The 25,439-nt window shown below is 43.5% G+C and overlaps 2 protein-coding genes across 4 annotated transcripts; both read left to right on the forward strand.

The window, feature by feature from the left end:
• On the forward strand, positions 1 to 1,798 carry LOC130131652 (C-X-C chemokine receptor type 2-like). The gene is made up of 2 exons (XM_056301425.1): positions 1 to 64; positions 272 to 1,798. The coding sequence occupies exons 1-2, from the start codon at positions 58 to 60 to the stop codon at positions 1,345 to 1,347; spliced, it is 1,083 nt and encodes a 360-aa protein (XP_056157400.1). The 5' UTR covers positions 1 to 57; the 3' UTR covers positions 1,348 to 1,798.
• A 7,083-nt stretch (positions 1,799 to 8,881) lies between these two features.
• On the forward strand, positions 8,882 to 23,742 carry slc19a1 (solute carrier family 19 member 1). Of its 3 annotated transcripts, none has more exons than XM_056301321.1 (7): positions 8,882 to 8,974; positions 10,043 to 10,452; positions 10,805 to 11,075; positions 12,295 to 13,084; positions 14,688 to 14,880; positions 20,635 to 20,776; positions 22,363 to 23,742. In XM_056301321.1, the coding sequence occupies exons 2-7, from the start codon at positions 10,421 to 10,423 to the stop codon at positions 22,576 to 22,578; spliced, it is 1,644 nt and encodes a 547-aa protein (XP_056157296.1). In that variant the 5' UTR covers positions 8,882 to 8,974; positions 10,043 to 10,420; the 3' UTR covers positions 22,579 to 23,742. The 3 variants fall into 3 exon arrangements, with proteins under 3 accessions (XP_056157296.1, XP_056157295.1, XP_056157297.1); XM_056301320.1 differs by lacking the exon at positions 8,882 to 8,974 and adding an exon at positions 9,677 to 9,965; XM_056301322.1 differs by lacking the exon at positions 8,882 to 8,974 and adding an exon at positions 9,677 to 9,961.
• The last annotated feature ends 1,697 nt before the right edge of the window (positions 23,743 to 25,439 follow it).

Here is a 25,439-nt window from a genome sequence, read left to right on the forward strand (position 1 = left end):
GCCACTCAGGTGGACGACAACTTGCCTTATCAACATCCTGTCCAACACAAAGCCGCAATGAACCGTAAGAACCTAAACTACTTTCACTCTTTGCAATCTAATGTATAATTTTAGGAATGAAGAAATACTCTATTCTTCGTAAGGCAAATAACAGAAGGGATGATCAGATTTTTTTTTCATGTTTAAAAAAGGAAGACCTGAGTGGCATGTGTAATATCTGATTTGTTTAATCAAACGATGTTGAATTTAAGTGTCTTTTTTTCTTCAATAGCCATATCCTATGTCGCGAACTTTGAAGATGTCTATGATCCACCAAATGGCTCCATTGACAGCAATCTGACCTCCTACATTGTGGAACCAGGTGTGTTACCGTGCGAGGCCTTGCAGCTGGTTTCATCTGTAGCGGTGGCCTTGTGTTTGATACAGATAGGTATCTTCCTTTTGGCAATACCAGGAAATTTGCTGGTTGGATTGGTGATTGCCAGCAAATGGCAGACCCTGACTCCATCAGAAATGTACCTGTTTCACCTGACGGTAGCTGATGGCTTGTTGGCCCTTACACTACCATTTTGGGCTGTGTCAGCAATCCATGGCTGGATTTTTGGGGACTTCCTGTGCAAGGCCCTCAACCTTTGCATCGAAGCAAATTTCTACACTAGCATCCTCTTCCTGGCCTGTATCAGTGTCGATCGCTATGTTGTGATTGTGCATGCCCATGAGGCGAATAAAGATCGCCACCGGAGTTACAGTCGAGTCGTCTGTGCATCAGTATGGGTCCTCGGTTGTGCCCTGGCCTTGCCCGCGCTTTTTAACGATGCATTTAAACCAGAGTACGAGTCAAACAGGGTGATTTGCTACGAGCGCTATGACATCGGCAGCGCCATCTCTTGGAGACTTACAGTCAGAGGGGTCCGCCATGTTGTGGGCTTCGTGCTCCCACTGGTTGTCATGGTGACATGCTACAGCATCACCATTGTAAAACTGCTGCATACTCGTGGCTTCCAGAAGCACCGGGCAATGCAGGTGATCGTTGTTGTCGTGTTGGCTTTCCTGCTATGCTGGACACCGTACCATTTGGTGCTGATGACAGATACACTCTTGAGGGCTGGCATGGTGACTTTTAACTGTTCCGTGAGAAGATCGGTGAACTTGGCTCTGCATGTGACTCACAGCGTGGCCCTGGTCCACAGCTTCGTCAATCCAGTTCTGTATGCCTTTGTTGGACAGAAGTTCAGGAAGAACCTTGGACGGCTTATTCAGAGGAAAATGAGACAGGATAGGAACTCAATGTCCAGATTCAGCAGGTCTACTTCCCAGACCTCTGAGGGAAATGGCTCTCTTCTTTGAACATCCAGCGGACTTCTGCAAATACTTCCAATTCATATACGTTTTGTTTTCAACCAGTGTGATTCATGTTAAACTTGCCTTCCATCCTTGATCTCATATTGGTTCTACATGAACAATGACAAAGTATTATGGTATGCCTTTGTTGGACAGAAGTTCGGGAAGAACCTTGGACGGCTTATTCAGAGGAAAATGAGACAGGATAAGAACTCAATGTCCAGATTCAGCAGGTCTACAGCCCAGACCTCTGAGGGAAAGGTCTCTCTTTGAACGTCCAGCGGACTTCTGCAAATACTTCCAATTCATATAAGTTTTGTTTTAAACCAGTGTGATTCATGTTAAACTTGTCTTCCTTCCTTGATCTCATATTCGTTCTACATGAACAATGGCAAAGTACGTATAATGGTTTCCCATTACAAAATGTAAAATGGGGGTCGAACAAATAAAGTTTTAAACTACATATTGCATTGTTTTCTTTCGTTGGTGAGTGTGTACCAAATGAACATGCACCATTTGTTTAAATTTTAACTAGTAATATTTCAAACATTTCTTAGGCAGGTGGATAGTTTCAACAGAGGTATGTATTTAACAAGTCCATTTTACTTCTGGCAGTCTCATGATCAGGCCATGGTCTCTAATCCTAAAATATAACCCGTATCTAAGATTTAAACCAATCAGGCAACAACTAGAGAGATAGAGTGATGTACCGATAGTGGTGCAATAGTAAATGCTGGGAAATAGCTACTCTATTTCGTCAGTGACAGTCTCACTTCTCACCTCAAAAAAGTGCATTTGGCAATGAATTCACACAGTGTTTGGCTCCCTGTAGCTCCTTTACCGCTCAGCAATACTAAATGACTGAAAACATTAACCAGCCGTGAAAACTGGAAAATTCTGTCCAGTGCTCGAATGGAGATTAGGGATAATTAACACCCTCCATTAGAATCAGATTCGTCTTTAGTCGGCCATGTATGTTTTGCACAGCCAAGGAATTTGACTCCGGTCTAGTGGCTTTCAATGTACTTACACAGAATAACAACACGGCAATCTTCAGGAATATAGACAGGTGAAACCGTTTCTGTGAACTGTAAACAGGAAACAGTGCAAAGAAGTGAAGAGTGCAAGGAGTGCTGAGAAAGACATTACTATATATGCACATATAGTTGGTTGATTTTTATTATGTGAAGTATAGTACAGCCTGTTCAGATATACAGTAGGGAGTGAAATGTATTGCACATTTGTATTTTAGACTGAAATAAATATGTATGATTTGTAGGTACAGTGGGTATCATAGTGTTGCAGGGTTATTGCATAGTGCCACAGTGAGTTAACTGTTCATAAGCGTGACAGCAAGGGGGAAGAAACTGTTCCTGTGTCTGGTGGTTGTGGTGTACAGTGCTCTAGTGCCAACCAGAGGGGGGAAGTTGGAACAGGTTGTGTTTGGCATGTGATGGGTCTGCAGTGGGTTTCCCTGTCCATTTCCTGACTCTGGAGGTGTATAGGTCCTGGATCGTGGGCAGGTTGGCACCGATAATCTTTTCTGCAGTCCTGACTGTCCGTTGTGATCTGTTCCTGTCATGTTTGGTGGCCAATCCAAACCAGACAGTGACGGATGTGCATAGAACATACTGGATTACTGCGGAGTAGAAATGAATAAGCAGCTCCTGAACTGGCACAGGAAGTACATCCTCTCTTCTTTTTAAATTTATTTCTGATTTTTTTTCCCATATTTCTCCCAATTTAGTGGCCAATCGATCCCTATTTTAGTTCAAACACCCACTCCCATACTGCATGCGTTCGTCAACTGCATCTCTCCGGCCGGCAGTCTCGAAGGAGTCGTCTCCCCACCTTCGTGACAAGGCGAATCCAGGCCGAACCACTGCTTTTTCCCCACACACACAGACGCATTCATGTGATGAACACAAGCCGACTCCGCCCCCCTCCCGAAGACAGCGTTACCAATTATCGCTACTTCGTCGAGTCCGGCCATAGTCGGATCTGACTAGACCGGGGCGCGAATCCCGGTCCCCCAGTGGGCAACTCCATGGACACATAGCCGATGCTTAGACCGCTACACCACCGCGTTCGGGAAGTACTTCCTCCGCTACACCACCGCGTTCCGGAAGTACTTCCTCTGCTGGGCCTTTTTGATTACTGCATTGATGTTGACTCCCACTTCAGGTCCTCAGGTCCTGTTGTTGGTAAAAGCTGTGACTTGAGTAGGGAGATGTCTAACAGTTATTTTCACATAAAGCCAAGAAAATCCAAAGCAGAGGATGTTTAGCAAATAGCAATCCAAGCATCACAATAACTTTTTACCAGGAGCTAATAGGCTCGATTACTAATAAAACTAAGAAAGCTGGTGCCATTTACACTACTGGTCACCCGTCATAAGCAGTAAAGATCCACAAGAATGTAGATTGCTGATAAATAGTAAAATCACCTGGTGTAGGGGCAGGTTTGAATGAAAACCTTCATGCATATTGCTCTCAAGCAGGGCAAATGGTCGAATCAGCAGCGGCCAGAAAAACCATTCAGACCCCAGACCAGCCCCCTGACTCCTACTCCCAATGATGATGGGAGATATCTCAAAACTAGGCAGCCTTGGTAAGTTTACGAAATTATGCAGGTTTGCAGGATATTGCAAAAAAATAAGTGACACGTCATCGGTGTTATGAGCAACACAAAGATCAGCTTTTGAACAGCCGGCCACGCCAAAACACTCTGCCATCCAAATAAAGGTCGAGGTGATATACGGTCAGGTGGACCTTCAGTCGGTGAGATCAGAGCAGATGAGCGCTGTTTGTGACGCTGTGTCCGAGGACCTTCTGGTCTTGTTCCAGACCCTCAGAGAGTCTGGTGCAGGACAGAGGAAGGCTTACAAGCCCATTCACAACACAGAGGTGAGCCAAACACCTTCTTGACGCTATGTAATCACTGAATCAAACTTAGATCAGTGTGATGACTTTAATAAATGAGACTGAATACATTATTTATTTTGAGTTTTGAGATAAATTTCTTTAGAAATGACATCTTATCTATTATCAGACAGCCTTGGATAACCACACTCCCCTTACTGAGGACATCAGCACCTTCCCTGATGTGGCCAAAGTCTAAGTCTGTTTCTTACTGCATCATATCAAACAAGGAAAGCCAATCTAATCATATACTTGTTTATTATCACTGTATCATATTATAAAAAAGGGAGGTGGTGGGTATTGGGCCAGCTGTCCTACTTGCCAAAAGGAATGCGAAGTGGTGCGGTGGCCTCTCGCTTCCTGTGTAGTGATCGCCGCGGGTCCATCAGGACCTTAGCATATGGCTGCTCCTAAGCAAATGTGTCTGCAGCAGCACCTTCTCGTGGTACCTCCTGTTTTCACAAAGTCTGATGCGGGGGCGACCGGGTTCCCGGCGGTATAACCGGGTGGGTCGATTGGACTCGTTAACCTTGGTTGGCAGCTAATCTAGGAGAAGGCAAATTCTGATTTCAAACCCGGATAGATGAAGCTCGTTAGCCTGTCGGGCAGTTCATCTAGGAGAAGGCCAACTCTGATTTCAAACCTCCGCTGCCTTGCGGGTATACTCGTCTACGGGAAAGGCTTCGGGAAGAAACCCTGAGGAAAAATCTGCATCCGTCTCCATTGCCAGTCTTCTTGCTAGTCTTGCCAGTCTTGCCACTGGTAATAAATGGTCTCGGACGAGAGAGTGGGGTTGATGATGCGCAACTCTTCCTCACTTTAATCATTGCGCAAGTCATCAGTCATCCACAGGATGACTAGACGGTGCTTGTCACTGCGATGGACGAATAGCACAACATCATATTAGAATTTTTACTTGTTTTGAGTGATATTTTGGCTTGCTTTGTAGCAGTCGACCCTGCCGTCCCCTACGAGGAGATCACAGACATTCATATCTGTTGCGGCTGAGGTCTCCTCCACTCCACTGAGAAACATTGTGGAAGAGATGCCCTCAACACACAACAAGAAGAAAAGTCAGAGACAAAACCTTTCTGCCTCATTATCCTCATATTATAATTTTTACTACCGATGAATGAAAGTGGTGAGTTGGTTTTTTTTCTTCTCCTCTTTGCAGAGGTCAAACACAAGGGGAGGGTGAGCAGATTCTTATCCAGGCTGAGGAAGGCCTTCCTTTTCTGAAGCTCCATGAAAAATCATCAATTTGTACATTGAAAAAAATACATATTTTGTTTAGTACAGTTGTCTTACAATTCTAATTTCTGACTATAAGCTTTGGTGTCCTAATACTGATCCAAGGTTGTATATGTAAGGACTGCTGTGAAACACCAACATAAGTCACACCTTTTGTAAAATAATCCGGTGAGGTTATTTAACCCATTTAGGTGATACATATTTGTTTGTGTATGTGTTACACCCCATTTACCCCTGGTGTTATCATGCAATCTGGGTATTATTCATCTCTTTCAATGTGACATTTTGCCGTCTGGAGTCAATTCTCCCAATTCCACAGAGAGCTCTTGATATTTTAATCTTTCAGATTTCAAATTAATGTTGATAAACCCGTATCAAAAAATCTTAAGGAAGCAAATGTATGAAATTTCTATTCCAGTAGGCATATAAACAGGGTTGATGAACATAAGATTAAGACTGATTTGATATCAAGTCGCCTGTAAGTCTCATCAGCCTTCACTCCGGATCAGTAGGTGGCGGTAATGCTCACTTTCGTTGTCTGCCAACCGCAGTGATTTAATTAGGAAAGAAGAAAGAAAAGTTTTTTAAAAAAAGAAAAAAGAAGAGGGGGGGTGGAGATAGAGGTGGATAAGTCTGAAAGACGCGTCCATCCATCCATCCATTATCCAAACCACGTATCCTGTTCTCAGGGTCGCGGGATGCTGTGGAGCCTATCCCAGCAGTCATTGGGCGGCAGGCGGGGACACCCTGGACAGGCCGCCAGTCCAAGTTTGAAGGAAGTAGCGGGGGGGAAAAAAGGGGGGGAGGGAAGAAATGTCAGGTTGTAGTGATGATACTGAGAGCGTAAGAGAAATCCTCTTGGCTGGAATACAACTGACTGGAGGAAAGGGCAGATTTGGAGTTCAGTCGGACAAACATGAAGCAGCGAGTTGAATCGACTGTGCGTCACTGTAGTCCACTGACTTTGGGTTTCTACTGCAGCGGTCATGCCAGTTTCCTGTTAGTTGGCGCCTAAATTTATTGGCAATGGCATATTTTGCGCAATGCCTGCAAGATTTACCGTGGATAAATGTCAACGACATGCACAGAATTGACGACAAACTTTCCACTGCACCTACCAGCAAACGGGTGAAAAATTTCAAGTTGCACATATCTACACTCACCGGCCACTTTATTAGGCACACCCTTCCAACTGCTCATTAACGCAAATTTCTAATCAGCCAATCACATGGCAGCAACTCAATGCATTTAGGCATGTAGACATGGTCAAGACGATCTGCTGCAGTTCAAACCGAGCATCAGAATGGGGAAGAAAGGTGATTTAAGTGACTTTGAACGTGGCATGGTTGTTGGTGCCAGACGGGCTGGTCTGAGTATTTCAGAAACTGCTGATCTGCTGGGATTTTCACGCACAACCATCTCTAGGGGTTTCAGAGAATGGTCCGAAAAAGAGAAAATATCCAGTGAGCGGCAGTTCTGTGGGCGAAAATGCCTTGTTGATGCCAGAGGTCAGAGGAGAATGGCCAGACTGGTTTGAGCTGATAGAAAGGCAACAGTAACTCAAATAACCACTCATTACAACCGAGGTATGCAGAAGAGCATCTCTGAATGCACAACACGTCGAACCTTGAGGCAGATGGGCTACAGCAGCAGAAGACCACACCGGGTGCCACTCCTGTCAGCTAAGAACAGGAAACTGAGGCTACAGTTCGCACAGGCTCACCAAAATTGGACAATAGAAGATTGGAAAAACGTTGCCTGGTCTGATGAGTCTCGATTTCTGCTGCGACATTCGGATGGTAGGGTCAGAATTTGGCATCAACAACATGAAAGCATGGATCCATCCTGCCTTGTATCAACGGTTCAGGCTGGTGGTGGTGGTGTAATGGTGTGGGGGATATTTTCTTGGCACACTTTGGGCCCCTTAGTACCAATTGAGCATCGTGTCAACGCCACTGCCTACCTGAGTATTGTTGCTGACCATGTCCATCCCTTTATGACCACAGTGTTCCCATCTTCTGATGGCTACTTCCAGCAGGATAACGCGCCATGTCATAAAGCTCGAATCATCTCAGACTGGTTTCTTGAACATGACAATGAGTTCACTGTACTCAAATGGCCTCCACAGTCACCAGATCTCAATCCAATAGAGCACCTTTGGGATGTGGACCGGGAGATTCGCATCATGGATGTGCAGCCGACAAATCTGCAGCAACTGCGTGATGCTATCATGTCAATATGGACCAAACTCTCTGAGGAATGTTTCCAGTACCTTGTTGAATCTATGCCACGAAGGATTAAGGCAGTTCTGAAGGCAAAAGGGGGTCCAACCCGGTACTAGCAAGGTGTACCTAATAAAGTGGCCAGTGAGTGTAGTTACGTCCGCCTGGGAAATACATATCGGTGACTGATTTTAGCCACACCCTTAAGTGTTTGATCAGGAAGTATGCCTCCATCCCTCTCACGACTGCATGGTGAGTAGATGGGTCCCATCATTTGAACCAAATGTGTTGAAAATCTGAAAATTAGTGTGTAACTTAAAGGAATGTCACTACCAAAAACCTGTTTTCTGCAGTTAAACCTTTTTGGGTGTCATTGCTGAAAATTTAATTTTGATGTGTGTACAACTGCTCAGACATGCAAGCTAACCATGTGCTGACTAGCATCTATTACACTTAAAATGTTGTTTAAGTCGTAATTATTGATTTACCCGTGAAATAAAATGTAAATAAAATAGTAGAAATATATTTACAACGTAGATGTAAACAAACATTTTACAGGTCAGTACAATCCTTATTTTATATTATTGTGTTTTGGTAGAGAGGTTAGATACAGAGGCCAAGAAAACAATTACGGGAGAGGACAGACTTGAATGTTGTGGACATCCATCCATCCATTATCGAAACCGCTTATCCTGCTCTCAGGGTCGCGGGGATGCTGGAGCCTATCCCAGCAGTCTTAGGGCGGCAGGCGGGGAGACACTGGACAGTCCGCCAGGCCATCACAGGGCCGACACACACACATTCACACCTAGGGACAATTTAGTACGGCAGTCATTACAGGATAGGAGAGATGAGTGGTTAGTGCGGTTGCCTCAGCAAGAAGGTCCTGGGTTCGAGCCCCGGAGTAGTCCAACCTTGGGGGTCGTCACGGGTCGTCCTCTGTGTCGAGTCTGCACGTTCTCCCCCTGTCTGTTGTGGACATGTCTAGAGAAAATCCAGATGTTACACTGCGGGAAGGATCTCCATCGACTCAAGCCAATTGGTTCTGGGTTATAAGCAAGGATAATGTGAATACACTAGGTGGCAGTAATGCGCCTTAAATAAGTCTGCCAACCACTGTTAAATAAAAGAACGAAGAAGACGAAAGCGTTTCCAGCCTTGTGTTTACAGCGTTTATGATTGCAAACGAGTCCAGAATACTAATTTCGGCAGAGCACTCAGCGTGGAACTTAATTCTATGTAATTCTTTTCTCTGTTATTCAGCGACAAGCATGTCGAATGCGTTTCATTTAAATGGCATTAAGGGACACGTGTCGTCAGCTGACGTTAGTTAACCCAGCGTAGCGCTAGCTTTATGTTGTATGCTGTGCGCCATTCAAAGTTTTCCCAGTTGACATTTTCAGTTTCCTACCTCCTTCCAGGTGCGCGATGCCAGGCGTAAAAGAAAACACGAATGACCGCGACAAACTGGTGGTTTTTGTTGGTTGTTTTTGTTTTTTTGGCATGAGTAGAGACAAATCGAACTGTCAGCAGTGCAGCCTCCTTGCGCCATTAAACATTTTATTTCACGGCACTTTTATACTTGGAAACGTACCTAACAAGTCCATTGACTAGCCTAATACAGATGCAGTAGTCTGTAAGTACACTACCTCCTCCCCTACTCACTGAAATTTACGGGAGGAGATACGTTAATAAATATCATTTGCGACATATTTTGACATCAATTTACATTCAGAACATGTTTTACTATGCTAGTTTACTATATGATAGTATTATTTTAATGGTATACAAGCAAATATACTATACGGTGCCTTTTATGTGATGGTTTTACACCGTACGCTTCCGTGGGTGGTGCCGTTATTGTGTGACGTCAGACAACGGCTTCTCCCGTTTACAAGTAGGATCCCCGAAGCGGCGTCCCGTTGCACTTTTACTGGAAAATCTCGATTTCCAAGTTGTCTGGAACGCAGCGGCGGTGCATTGAGAAAACACGTGGCTGGCTCGGCGGTGGAACCTGCTAAATTTCTGCACACTTGAATTTAGCGACGCTAGCCAGCCATTTTACAACAGCCACGGTGCATGCAGTGTATTAAGTGGCCGATTTGCTAGATGCTGCAGCCTAACTTGTTTTCGCCAAATGAGCAACGTGCAAGAGCTTGGTGACTTCCCAGATTTGCTTCTGCGATTTTCCGCCTCTGACGTGTAATTTTGACTTTTTTCTAAAAAGTGTGTAAGTAGAAAACAGCGATGTCACGCATGATACTGTGTGGGAATAATCTGTATGATGCATTGTTTCTCTCTTTACAGGTTGACAATGACGCCAGACCGAACCGCCGGATAGCTCACTTTCAGTCTTTGTCACAGTGTGGAATGGAGCAAAGGTCAACAATCTGTCTCACGTGCAAATAAGTGCATGGAGCATTTTAACCTCCCTTTGACTGCTTTGTGAAATTGGTCCAATTGCACCCCTTTGACATGAAGAGCACAGCATCGGGCACAAGGACGGGACTGAGAGCACACCAGATCTCTGCAACTGCCCGTTGATTTAATGAACCTTTCTTTTGGGATTACACTCGTTTTCTATTCACAAATCAGTGGGTTTGTTTCACAACTGAACTGAGCTGTCACATGGTCATTTGATACTCAAATAACTTTGCCACAGTGTCCCACATCCAAGTTGACACAATGGTGGCAGACAATATTGGGAGTGGTGACAGGTAGGCCTGTGCAATAATTAATTGTTAATATTTTATCATCTTTAAGTGGTATTGAGTTGGGATGAGATTCAGCTATTTTCTGACAACATATACAACAAATTAATGATAACAATGAGGTCTGAAATGTTTGAAGTATTACTATTATAGTAGTTCAATAATACTAGTATTACTAGTATTATTGAAAACTAGTTTTGGTTTGATATTAATGTTGCCAAACGGTTCAATCTACTGAACCGAAGTTGGGTTCTTAAACATGATATTTTTGCATATGCAGGCAGATATTGTGATGTATATATCAATATGGTGTAATATTTCCTATGATCATTGTGATAATATTTTCCTAATTACCCAGCACTAGTGAAAGGCCCCAAGGAGAACGAGAGTTAGACTTCAAGGAGCCTCCATCTGAAGACCCAGGAGGATGGCATGGGGACACTGATCAAGAGATGGCTGCCATCGCCTCCGAAGCCCTTTCTCCCACCATGCCAGCCAAGGAACCAAACACATGGAAGTGGTCAGTTATATTCTTGTGCTTCTATGGGTTTATGGCATCCATTAAGCCTGGGGAGCCCTTCATAACACCAAATCTCCTCAGTCTTGAGAAGAACTTCACTACGGAACAGGTCAGTGATGGTTCAGAATTGTGTGTGTGTGTGAGAAAATGCACATGCAAAAACACATGCGTTTTCATTATTTGCACTGGCCAGCTGTGGAGGGGAAAAAAGGAGCTACCATGTTGTATACTGAAATGAAAGGAAATTTCCCCAGAATCTCATGTCATGATATAATAAAGCCTAACAGTGGACAAAAGGGTAATATTTAACTATGGGGGGCATTCCAGTGTCAACAGTGATAGTGATTTTATATTTTCATGAATTTTGCCAAGCTTGTTTACATAAATGAGACTGTCAAGAATTACGGCAGGACTGAACACTTAGGGAATTTAAAAGCTAGAATATTCTATGACCCCCCCCCCCCATGCAATATGGTGGTACTCATTACTCTGTGGATTTAATCAGTGCCCAGTCGGTAGTGTACCAGTCTCTACGCGTGGCCAAAGTTCACATTCCTTCAAAGTGAGTCAGTATAGTTCTCACTAGGATTAGTTATGACAAAATAGCTGTTATGTTGTGAGTGTACTGTGACTTTTTGTACTTGAAACAGAAGAGGAAGCACACTAGTATATCCAAGGGGTTGTGGAGTTCAGCACGTCCCAGCCTTTTTACAACACTCCTTTCACCAGCCACTTACAGTTTTGACCATTGAGTACTGGGAAAACAAGTTTGCACGACAGAAAAACACAAATTCCACTGAGCATAGCTGTACTTAACCAGAAGAATAATATATCAGGTGCTGTCAACCTGTAAGTGAAGGTGTCTTTGTTGTGTTGTTTATTAACTTAGATCAGCAATCCTGGTCCTTGGGTTCCCCATCACTGTTTCCCATTTTGCTACGTAGTTGATTAAATTCACCTGTTGTGTCAGATATTGAGACAGTAGCGGCATCTGAATGGTTAATACGTTCTACATACTTAAAGGATGTACTGTGTACTACATATTATTGGGCATGCTATTCAGTACATAGTACCCAGTGCATACTGCAGTCTAAGGACATTTCACTTGGTGGACTCAAAGGAACTTACTCACCTAATCAGTGATATTTGCTACTTGATATTTGTGTGTATCACACCTCATAATTACATACTTAGAAGGAATATATCACCAAGGGTGTCATACACACGCTAAATATATTTTGTCATGTAATGGTTGAAAAATACATTTTAATTTACATCTAGATGTGAGCTGAAGTTGATTTTCTAATCCTTTTGGGTGTCCTCTCTAGGTGACCAGTGAGATCACTCCTGTGATGTTGTACTCGTACATGGCTGTGCTGGTGCCAGCCTTCCTGTTGACAGACTTTCTGCGCTACAAGCCTGTGCTCATCATCCAGGGCATTAGCCAGGTGGCCATCTGGCTCACCCTTCTGTTCGGCACCACTCTGCTGCAGATGCAGTTCATGGAGTTTTTCTACGGTATCACCATGGCCTGCAGGGTGGCCTACTCCTCCTACATTTTCTCCCTGGTCTCCCCGAGTCTCTACCAGCGTGTGGCCAGCTACTCGCGCTCATCTGTCCTCATGGGGGTGTTCACCAGCTCGGTCCTGGGCCAGCTGTTTATGTCTCTGGGCAACATAAGCTACAGCACCCTGAGTGCCGTGTCTTTGGGTTTTGTCAGTTTCGGGTTGTTCCTCTCGATATGTCTGCCCTGGCCCAAGCGCTCCATGTTTTTCAACCAGGCACGTCTTCAGCAGCAGCAAAGGCAACTGTCGTCATCAAAAGCCAACAAGGCAGAATTGGTCCAAATGAACACTGACGAGGGCGCGTCACCCTCACCCACTCCTCAGCAGCCCAAGACCACCTGGAAGGACTCCATCTTTGTGCAGATGCTGATGGAGGTGAGGAACCAGGTGAAGCAGCCCAATCTGAGGCTCTGGTGCCTGTGGTGGGTGTTCAACTCCACAGGTTACTATCTGGTGCTTTTTTATGTTCACATCCTGTGGAACAAGGTCTACCCAGCCACCGAGAACAAGAACGTCTACAATGGGGGAGTGGAGGCTGCTTCCACTCTACTGGGTGAGACGGTGCTCAGTAGCCAAGAAGCTTCACTTTTTCAAGCTTTGATACCCTGAATTACAAAGTTCCAAAGGTTTAATTGGCTTCAGCCACAAGTTAATCCAGAGTTCAGGTCTACAAAAGTGTGGAAAAATAAAACTGTGATCTCCAGAACTTGAAAGAACTAGCAACTTAAAACGTCTGGAAAAGTATATAAAGAAAGCTTGCTCAGTCTTCTTACACACATTTGCACATCTGAATTAATTGACTCATTTCATATGGTACATTTGCTGTCTAAAAACAAATCTTCCAACTATAGAGTGAAGTAATCTGGTTTAACAGGCATATAACTGTCTTTATTGGTTTATTGGTGTATATGTGTTAAACACATTGAAATCTTGGTACCCACTCAAAAAAAATGTTTTTTTACTTCTGTAAAGAAGTAGGCCCATCTAATTTTAATTGAGGAAAAATGTGTGGTGACCCTTCCATGGGTACATTGGGTGTACAGCTTTTTACTGTTGGTAAAGAGCTCCAGCATTCCTGTAATCAGGCCCGTTGATGGGAAATTATTACATGTTTTAGATTATGTCAGTGTTCGCACTTTATACAGCGGCGGTAAAACACCACGGAACGTTGAACCTGCTTGCAAACATTGCAGACATTGACATTGCGACACATAAGCCATTAGCACCTTAATGATAAGTAAGACTGTTAATGATAAGTACAGAGGATTTAATTTCAGGAGTATCACTTAAGAAGCTGAGTTATTCCCTTTCGTTTTTCAGAGCTGGCAGACTCTTTAGGGAATTATCGTAAGATCTGGAAGTGTTTTAAGCACTGAACACCACAACGAACTGAGGAATTGTATTGAAAAACGAAAGGTCCGGCGTCTGGGTAGCATAGCAGTCTATTCCGTTGCCTACCAACATGGGGATCGCCGGTTTGAATCCCCATATCACCCCCAGCTTGGTCGGGTGTCCCTACAGACACAGGTGGCCGTGTCTGTGGGTGGGAAGCCGGATGTTGGTATGTATCCTGGTTGCTGCACTAGTGTCTCCTCTGGTCGGTTGGGGCACCTGTTTGGGGGGGGGGGGGATAGTGTGATCCTCCCATGTGCTACGTCCCCCTGGTGAAACTCCTCACTGTCAGGTGAAAAGAAGCGGCTGGCGACTCCACATGTATCGGAGGAGGCATGTGGCAGTCTACAGCCCTCCCAGGATCGACAGAGGGGTTGGAGCAGCAACTGGGATGGCTCGGAAGAGTGGGGTAATTGGCCAAGTGCAATTGGGAGAAAAATCCAACAAAACTAAAGGTCAATTTTTTTTATTTTCAGCATGAAGTTGAAAAAACTCGTGGGATTGATTGACGGCTGAAAATTGAAAGGAAATTTGGTTCTTTTGGAAGTAGGGAAATAAAGCTCTTCGATGTCAGAAACCATAACGTTTACTGACTGGACTCTCTGAATTGTAGTGATACTGAGTATTCACTATTTCTTCCTCCTCTAGAATGGATTTATAGCTTTTAGTGGGAAAAAAGTCATCCACTTGTCACATGAGAACTCCAGCAACTTGGAAACTATTAAACTTTCACGTCTTTATTTGTGTGTTGTGTGTCTTGCCAGGTGCAATGACCTCCTTCATAGCGGGCTACGTGAAAATCCGGTGGAACATCTGGTCTGAGCTGGTTATTGGTGTCATCACAGCACTGCAGGCAGGCCTGTTGCTCCTCATGGGCATCACAGACAACATATGGGTCTGCTATATCTCCTACATCCTCTTCAGAGGCTTCTACCAGTTCTTGGTGCCTATTGCCATGTAAGTCTGCAACAAGGGTATAAGCGGTTGTTTCTGTGTGAGGGGTAAGCCTCATGATTCATACTAGAAAATGCAACTGTTGTGTCTGAGGCCTCATTGTTGGAAGGGTCTTGAGGTCAAGTGTGATCTCGCCTGGTGCCGAATATAGAAAATAATGTCAAAGTAGTTCTTCAGAATTTTATTTGGTGCAGATCCTAGTGTGAGATCATGGGCCAGTATAGGGTTTTCACTTAATGTACCCACATTATTATTATTATTATAAACTATTTATATAGCACCTTTAAAAGCTGTTTACAAATTGCTTTGACAAATAGCAAAAGCAGAATACTCAGAAAGCAATGTAACAACAGAAAGGCCAAACAAAATTAAGTTAGAATAAAGGAAAAGTCAAGACAAAGTTAAAACAAGAAGGCAAAAGACGCAAAAACACAGAAACAAGGATGTGGATATAAAGACAGTAAATGATAAAAAAAGGCAGTAAAAAAACAATAAAAACTAAATATAAATAAATACAATTGAAAGAATAAATGCAATAAAAAGGCAACATCACATAAAAGCAAGTCTATGAAATAGGTTTCAAGAAGGGACTTAAAAGAAGTCACTGAGTCTGCATTTTTGGCATATTGTACTGATGTTGGCTGCTTTAACCACTGTTTTTAACAGAACCAATCATGGGAATCCTCATGAACTTGTATATGCACCAAATTGATTGACAGTCTGTACACTGGTTTGATAGTCGATGATAATTATTACAATAATAATAATCAGTACATTGATATAGCATTCATATTTTTTATTGTTATTATTATTATTATATTTATATATTTTAATTATTTTATAGCATATATTATGTTTATATATTTATATTGGCTATATATTTTATGTATATATTAGACAAAATTGCAAGACTCATGAAATATCAAATTGGGATCAATTTGTAACTTATTGGCAGTAGGCATAAAAGACAGGTCAGTTACTTTAAATGATTGCAGTCCACTTGATAAGTGTTACATAAATCCATCTATAAAAATATATGTAGGTTCAAGCTGGAGACTGACGTTTAAAACATGTTCCTAGCCTGGTCCCCGGGTGGCAGGCTTTCCCGTTAAGGCACAGCGGGTTCATTCGGAGATGAAAGATCAAATCTCCTTTTCGCTAGCCGGTGGGCTGTGATGTTGCCTGTACCTTTCAAATGAGACTGAGATTGTGAAACAGGAACAGATGTTGTTTGTCGCTCTCCACCTGCATCACAGCAAGTAACTGAACACCACTGTGTGGAAATGTAAGTGCAGCACTGTTGTAATAAACAAAACGCTCGGATGACTACAAAGCTGCAGAAACGACTGCAGATCTGTTCAGTAATGGCAGGCAGCGTTTTAATGTTGTTGCTGTCTTGTTTGATTGAGCCATGGGATTACCCAGAGTAAAACTTCACTCTACAGCGGGCCTAGATAAGATCCCTGGGGTATGCTCATTGCACAATTTGGCCTTAAATTCCAGTACTGGCCGCTTGATTTTCACCCCTGCTGCACTGCCAGCTGCATTGTGACTGGTGATGTGTTACCGAAGATTTCAGGGTTATCTGACATCAGCGGCGAGAAATTTAAAAAAAGATTGGCTTCTCAGAGTTGTTTCCTAAGCCCCCCCTTTTTTTTGTGATCAACTTTTTTATTGTTCTTTTATTTCAGATACAAACAAAACGGTGCAAGTAACAGTAACAATACTACACAAAACAAAGCAAAACAGAATCTAGTGGCACACCCACCCCACCCCACCCCATCCCATCCCATATCCATGGATCTCCATATGTTATTTGCAGGACAAAAGGATCCAAAATTTTGCACCAAATATAAATGTTGGGGGGGGGGGGTTCAGGGTAGCATGACGGTCTGTTCTGTTGCTTACCAACACAGGGATCGCTGGTTCGAACCCCCTGTTACCTACAGCTTGGTCGGGCGTCCCTACAGACAATTGGCTGTGTCTGCGGGTGGGAAGCCGGATGTGGGTATGTGTCCTGGTCGCTGCACTAGCGCCTCCTCTGGTCGGTCGGGGCACCTGTTCAGGGTAGGGGGAACTGAGGGGCATAGCGTGATTCTCCCACGTGCTACATCACCCTGGTGAAACTCCTCACTGTCAGGTAAAAAGAAGCGGCTGGCGACTCCACATGTATTGGAGGAGGCATGTGGTCGTCTGCAGCCCCTCCCCGGATCGGCAGAGGGGGTGGAGCAGCAACCGGGATGGCTTGGAAGAGTGGGGTAATTGGCCGGGTACAAACTGGGGAGAAAAACGGAGAAAAAAAATACTAGGTCACCAAACTTTGCCGTTGGGAAGACAATGATAGTCTGTGTTGGAAAACAAAATATTTCTTAATTTTTTCCACGTTTCTCTGCATTGTTGACCATGAAGATAGAAGTGAAGGATAATGTTAAGAGATTTGCAGGTCCATTTTGTTTTTCTGAAATGCAACTTCTTACTGTTACATTAGCTGACTTAGTATTGGTTAAGTCAAGTAAGGTTTCAAAATTTTGCACAACACATTCTTAACATATCTTCCTTCAGAATGACCTCTACCCCATTTCTCCTCCCATTTGCACCATGGTAGAAGAGTTTGAAACCCACTTTAGATGCTCCTGGCCTTACTCCCCTTCTACCTGGTCTCTTACACACACAGTGTACCTACCTTTCTTCTTTCCATCATATCAGCCAGCTCTCTCCCTATACCAGTCATAATGCCACCATTCGAAGTTCCGACTCTCCCCTCCACACTCCTACCCTTCCTCCTCTCCCACTGCCTCTGGACATGCCTTTTCCCTCTCCTTCTCCTTCGCCCAACAGTAGCATAGCTTCCACCGGCACCCTGCTGGCCAACAGTACCGGTGGGGGTCGTTGGTAACCCGGGCATTGACCAATCCAGTATGGAAATCTGATTTATGATCTACATACACCGGATGCCCTTCCTGACGCAACCCTCCCCATTTATACGGCCTTGGGACCAGCACTAAGAATGCACTGGCTTTGTGCATCCTCAGTGGCTGGGTTAGATGGGTTATTATATAATAATTGAATTAGTTTAATGAAATTAGAACCCAGTTGAAAGCGTTGCAAGATCTCCCATAAGTATTCCCATTCTAGCCTGTCGAAGGCCTTTTCTGTGTGAAGGTTCAACGCAGCACATGGGGAAGCTAGATCTTTGGTAGTATGAATTATATGACGAAGTCGCCGAACGTTATTAGATGCAAGCTGTGTTTTCATAAAACCCATCTGATTGCAATAAATTAATTATGCTATATGATTTTCTAAAATAGAGGCCAAGATCCAGGCATGAAGGTTTATTTTGGCATTAAGTATAGATACGGTCTGTGTTGGGTTTGGGCCGTACAGCAGTTAAAGCAGAATTCATATCATTGAAAAAGGCGCCCACCTTTAATAAATCGATGAATCATGGTTAAAAAGTATTGTCCCGGGCAACTGGGTGCTGTGGTGGTCTATTGCGTTGCCTACCAACACGGGAATCACCGGATCGAGTCCCCGTGTTATCTCCGACTTGGCCGGGTGTCCATATAGACACATTTGGCCGTATCTGCAGGTGGGAGGCCGGATGTAGGTTATGTGTCCTGGTTGCTGCATTAGCGGTGAGCTAAAACTTTGGAGGAATCCCATCCCTTCCTGATGATGTGCCTTTTTTCATGCCAGCTGTAGAATTTTTCAGTGAAGTCAGAGAGTGATTGGTTCTCCAAGGCACTCAGCATCCTCTTGAGTGAGAGAGGGAAGCTTTAAATCTTGTAAAAAAAGAAAAGAAGATTTGCATTTAGCTGTCTAGTGTTATTTTAGACCTGCACAGTCCAGAATAAAATGAACAGAATTCTGTGTTTATTTCTTTAGGAGCAGAAAGTAACTTCTGCTTTGAGCTAACAGGCATGAAGTTAGCAAATTTTTCACACTTCTGCAAACTCAAAGCAAGAGGACAACGTTGTTTTGAATTATTAAAACAATAATTTCTTCTGGTCCTATGGATTTGGAATTAAGCTCTTGTTCTTAAGAGATTACACAAGTCCACTGACTGAATCGATTTCCTTTTTCCTGTCATCGGTGAAACCCAACCCCTTGCTGGTTATGTTCTAGTAAATCATTCCCAACTGTATTGATTTTACCCAGTTTTGTGTGATTAAGTTGAGAAGCAAAGGAAATTGTTGTGTTTCTAACAAATCCTTTAGTTGCACCCCTTCGGACTCGCGAATCCTCCACCGAGTCGACATTCTTGAGATAAAAACTTTATTTAAAGGTATTTCTGAAATGGTCACAAAATTTTTTTTTAAGTAACCGTGCTAAAGCGCCACCTTTTGGCCCTGGTAGAAGTATCAGCTAGTGTAAACCGAGAAGTAATAACACAATGGTCAGATAAAGGGTTGGGAAACATCATAGCGGGGGGAATTTGAGAAAATAAAGTCACAGAAGCCAATAAATAATCTGTCCTTGAAGAAGGTTTTATGGCTGTAAATAAATCTGAGACTGAAACCACTCATCAGACCTTGGAATGCTACTGTAGAGGGATACGTATACTGAGGGGGGTACACTAGATCTATCAATTAAGGGGTCAAGGATGGCATTCATGTCGGCACCAATAATGACTTGAGAAATCCTGCAGGTTACAAAAGTCAGTCTTACTGACTGTTTCAAAGAAATCTGAACTGTATTGGTTTGGGGCATATATACAAAGAAATGCAATTTTCTGTCCATAAATATTTGTTTTAATGTGGGCAATTTGGCCATCTTCACTTCCATAGCTTTCAATTGTGGTCAAGGATAGACTGCGTCTCAACAACACTAAGGCACTATGGCTTTTGCAATTGAACGTGGCTGCAGTATAGTAGTGTCGGTTAGCCAGTCAGTGTTTCTCAGAATGTTTAAGGTGCAACTCTTGAATGACAGCCATGTCTATGTTGTGCCTTTTATGCCAGTCCAGGCACATTGAGTGTTTAATGGGGCCATTTAGCTCATTTATATTCCAGTTAGCCACTTGTGGCATAGTCATAATTACATACAAGACTGGGCAAGTTATTATATTCCGGCAGATGTACAATAATCAGAACTGTCGAGGTCCAAACATTCATACATATTCTGAGGTCTTTTGCAAAACAGATCTCCAGTTGTCAGATTTCTTGGTCAGTCCACCGGGTCTGAGGGTTGAGGAAGTCCTCAGCCTCTGTTTGAGACTCGAAGAGATGCATTTCTGATCCGTGGGACAGCTTCAGTCTAGCCGGGTAGATCAGGAATGGATTGAACCTGAGTTTCCTTGCCGACTCCATCGCTTGGGAAAATGAGCGGTGCCATTGACCTCGACCCGAGAGCCTCTGGCTGCCTTCACAATTCGGTCACGGTCTGTGTAATGCAGCACCTTGCAGATCAACGTGTGAAACCTCCGGTACTGCGCTGCGGTCCTACACAGTGAGCCCTTATCACCTCCCATCTTCTCACCGCTGGCAAGAGTAGGGAACCATTTAGGGAGCGAGGATGAAAACAAAACCAAACCTGTCCGTTGCTTGCTTCGATTTTAGAGCATTTCTTTAACCCTCCCGGTTTGAGAGGCATATCCCCTGTCCCAACTTGCTCTCCACCCTACACAAAAGTATATACTGGGTGGAGATGAGCTGAAACTGTGTATTACATCACCCTTTAAACTGTGAGATGCTGATGATGGAAAACATTCATTTTGATTATGTGCTCAAACAATCTTTTGTTGTCATTTCTCCATAGTTTCCAGATAGCTGCCTTGCTCACCAAGGAGCTTTGTGCCCTGATGTTTGGAATCAATACCTTCCTGGGGACCATCTTAAAGACCATCATTACCCTTATAGTTGCTGACAAGAGGGGCCTGGCACTGCCTGTTCACTCTCAGGTGAGGCTTTATTGCTTGATTTAAGGTGGGATTACAGTGGCATGTAAAACTGAAAGTTGACACGGGAGTCTTAACACACGCAGCTCTAGATTTATAGAGCTTAGGTGGTGTTGCCACCTACTCTGTATTCTGTTAGCAAAGACAGGAGACCACAGCATGCTGAGACACACACACACACACACACACACATTAATTGTGAACAATGTTGAGTGATACTGAGCCAAAAGGCTCTGGGAGTGTCACCAAACTTAGTGAACCTTTTTTTTTTCACAAATGTTTTGCTTTGTAAGTATTTTGAAGACAAACTTAGCTATCGGTTAATCTAGTTGCTTTTTTTTTTTTTAAAAGGTTTAGTAGCTCGATGTCTGGGAATGTTCTCATTCATCCAGGTCATGGTTATCCAAAGGAGTTGAATCAAGTGCAACTGGACTTGGTATATATCCGTCAAGACGTTTCGCCTCTCATCCAAGAGGCTTCCTCAGTTCGTGCCCTTCTGACTAGACCAAGCTAGTCTGACTGGCTGGTGATGAGACTCAGAATTTATCCTCTTGGAGTCGTTGTCAGAGCTATTTAGTAGCTCAAAATTTATTAGACATTTTTGCTGAGCTAAAATATATCGGAAGAGAAGCACATTGTCATTCAGTCGTCATGCGTGTTTGAAGGGGAGTCACATTCTCCACCGGCCCTGTAAGAGTTATAGTGAAAACTACACTTGAAGAAAAAACAAAACTGCCATTTGCACTCAATTTGATGAAATGTCATCATGCTGACTTACTCAAACCTAGATGCAAGTGTTTTTAAGAGAGCATCTCTTTCCAATGCTGTGGGCTTTTGAGTATTATGCATGTGTTTGTCATAAACTCAGGAGGATGTCCTCACTGAGACAAATCTGATAAGTATTAGTACTCCTACAGTATTAATACTAGGTCACGGGGGCGTCCGGGTGGCATGGTGGTCTATTCCGTTGCCTACCAACACTGGGCTCGCTGGATCGCATCCCCATGTTACCTCCAGCTTGGTTGGGCATCCCTACAGACACAGTTGGTAGTGTGTGCGGGTGGGAAGCCGGATGTGGGTACGTGTCCTGGTCGCTGCACTAGCGCCTCTGGTCGGTCGGGGTGCCTGTTCGGGGGGAGGGGGAACTCGGGGGAATAGCGTGATCCTCCCACGCGCTACGTCCCCCTGGTGAAACTCCACATGTATCGGAGGAGGCACGTGGTAGTCTGCAACCCTCCCCGGATCGGCATACTAGGTTACCTAACTTTTCTATATGTTGGAAAACAAAATATTTCTTAATTTTTTCGACATTTCTCTTCATTGACCATGAAGATAGAAGTGAAGGATACTGAATGTATTTACAGCACCATTTTATTTTTCAGAAATGCAGCTTCATACTGTCACATTAGCTGACTTAGTATTGGTTGATTAAGTCCATTAAGTAAGGTTTCAAAATTTTGAGTTGCCATGCAACCCTAGTTAACCCCCCCCCCAAAAAAATTTAAATAAAATAAATCTGGACTTTTTCTAGCAATACTGCAGATTTTCCTTTGTCTCAATCTCTGTTGTTGTTGTTTTTCCCTTGACAGTTCCTGGTCTACTTCCTTTATTTCACGCTGCTTACTGTCGTCTATCTAGTCTGCGCTGCCGTTGTCCTCATCCGTCATTACAGAAGCCAAGCCAGAGAAGAAGAGGTGGCCAGCGAGCAGACCACACCCACAGATCTCAACCCCACGGCAGCGAACTCTGAGACAGAGGCTCTGTCTAATGGACACAGCACCAAGACAAACAAGAGCATCGCCTAACTCCTCAGGCATGAGTGTTCTCTAGCTAGACTGGGCTTTCCACAAGTGAGATGTAAGACTTTATGGGTAAAATATATTCACGGTTGAACCTTCTGAGGATTAGTATTTTTTTTTTCAGTGTTTACAACTGAGCTCAAGTCATTCAAGTGCCTCATCTGATACCTGAGACTGACTGACTTCCTGTTGGAAGGGGGACCAGCTGCAGAAATGTCTGACTGATCAATGAAAAGTTGAAGCTCTTAATGGTAGACAAATATCTTGTGACCAGTGATATGTTGGAGTTTTTAGATAGGTTTAGCAGGTACTACTAATGTTTTACTTGTTTAAAAAAAAACAGAGCACTCTGACACTGCCGTATCGTGACAAATCATCTCTAAACAAAGACGGGGACCGTTGTTTTGCAATGGTCGGATGGTTGCTTTGTTTCCCTGATGTGTTATTTTTTTTTATCGTCACCTATAGATATAGGAAAACAGGCATGTCTTGTGATTACGGGGAACTGGGAAATGGTCATGCTTTGTCAGTGTGCCCACAGCTTTTAGACCTTGATTGGTAATGCAGCTGTCGTCCTTATGGGACAGTGGATTTCCTCACGGCCATAGTTTATGATTGCTGTGCGATCACCACAAGATTGCTCTCGAATAAGCACCTTTCTTAGGAACACTCCTATCATCTTGAGCATTTTACTTTTAATCGCGTTATAGAAATCTGCTGTTGTATGAAGAGCCCTGAAATGATCGGTGTTGGCATCTTGTTTGCTTCTATCATCAGCTTAAATTCGTCTTTGTGACTTTACATAGGATTTATATTTTGTATTCGTTATCCTTTGACGCAGTTACCTGGAGTGACGAAACACAGAACATGAGCATTTAAACCCGTTTTAATCAGTGCAGAGTTTGACACCGTAAGCTACACAATGCAACTGTTATATTGTAAGTACGGTAAATAGTACGGTACCTCGTTTTTTTGTTGCAGGTTATACATAATGGAGTTTAATCAACAAGATTATTTTATTGTCAGTGAAACCCTACTGAGTTGCTTCATGCATAGCAGATGTAATGTTAAAAAATAGGATCTTTAGAATAACCTGAAAGGGGTGTCCGGGTGGCGTGGCGGTCAGTTCCGTTGCCTGCCAACACGGGGATCACCAGTTCGAATCCCCGTGTTACCTCCGGCTTGGTCGGGTGTCTCAACAGATACAATTGGCTGTGTCTGCAGGTGGGAAGTCGGATGTGGGTATGTGTCCAGGTTGCTGCAGTAGTGCCTCCTCTGGTTGGTCGGGGTACCTGTTCAGGGGGGAGGGGGAACTGGGGGGGAATAGCGTGATCCTCCCACGTGCTACGTCCCCCCGGCGAAACTCCTCACTGTCGGGTGAAAAGAAGCGGCTGGTGACTCCACATGTATCGGAGGAGGCATGTGGTAGTCTGCAGCCCTCCCCGGATCGACAAAGGGGGTGGAGCAGCAACTGGGATGGCTCGGAGGAATGGGGTAATTGGCCAAGTACAATTTGGGAGAAAAAAATGCAAAAAAAAAAAAAGAATAAGCTGAAAGGACCGTTATTGCCCATTGAATTAATATGGGACTTTTTCTACTGAGGAGAAAGCATTTGGCAGGGACAAGGTATAGATCCCTTTTCAAAGGCATATACATCCCAGTAATGTATTGACTTGCCATTATGCATCTTATATTATCTTATATATGTGCCTGAAAATTATAAAAAGACGTGTAAAGTGTCATTTTTTTCACCCCATTTAGTTTCATAAGGGCTTTTACCTATTTGGATGAGGCCTTTCCCAGCTGATAGACCAGCTGATGGTTACTATATGGGGCTAAATTGCTGCTTGTGGCTTATGCATGTGTCGACCTTAGCAGCCATCATGTAAATGTGCTGCTGCATTCTGAAAACCCAGTGGGCCGGAAGTAGCCAGTAGCTTTGACTTGCTCAGTAACTTGGGATTTGCCAGCCATTGTGGTTTGTCGTCATGTTTTTGTGAGGTCCACATGTTGACCCGATATTAAGTACACCAGTCATTGCTGCATGCAATCCGCTGAAGGGCGTTCTCTTCCACAATCTAAAAAGACATCTTGGAGTCATGCTTCTGCTACTGTTGAGACTTTGTGCAGCATCTTCTCTTGATTCAGGGTATGCTTTGTGAAGGATGCAGGCTTTAGTCCCCTCTAGCAAATGTCTGTTTAGTGGATTTTCTTTGGAAATGCACATTATGTGATCAGTGCCCCCCCCCCCCGTGCATTCTTTGTGGATTGCCAAAATTACAACAAATTGACTTTTGATTACAGCTTGAATATGAAATGTAGAGAAGTGAAACGGTGTCAAGACTTGTTTTGCCATGTTTTCAGATGAAATCGCACAGTTTGTGGCCCGAGTCAAAGAATGGTGTGTTGTTTTTTTGTTGTTGTCTTTTTTATATTCCTTCAACTGCACTGCACACCTGAACTTGGGCTGCTAGTGTTGAGAGGAATTGTTGATTGACTACAGCTGAATCCACTGCAGAGACCGAGTTGGTCTTAAGAACCGTTTATGCGTTTTGTAAATAAGAATTGTAACCCTCAGTTGATGGGTCTAAATATCTTCATAAAATTATGCAAAAGAACTTATGTCTTCTAGTTGACTGAACACAATTTTCAGAATGTCACTTGATAATTCAGTGTTTTTCTGTACCTGATAGGATCTAAACTAAGGATTTTTTTTAAAATTGTATTTACATCGATTGCCATATTTGCTGAGAAATGAGAAACTGTGAGGCTATATTGAATGCTGTAAGAGACACTTAACGCTGATCAAAATGTAATTTTTTATTCGCAAATAAACCAACTTTGTGGAAAAGTAATCATTTATTTCT

Source organism: Lampris incognitus, chromosome 21 (assembly GCF_029633865.1).
Source record: "Lampris incognitus isolate fLamInc1 chromosome 21, fLamInc1.hap2, whole genome shotgun sequence".
In the NCBI taxonomy this organism is placed as follows: domain Eukaryota; kingdom Metazoa; phylum Chordata; class Actinopteri; order Lampriformes; family Lampridae; genus Lampris; species Lampris incognitus.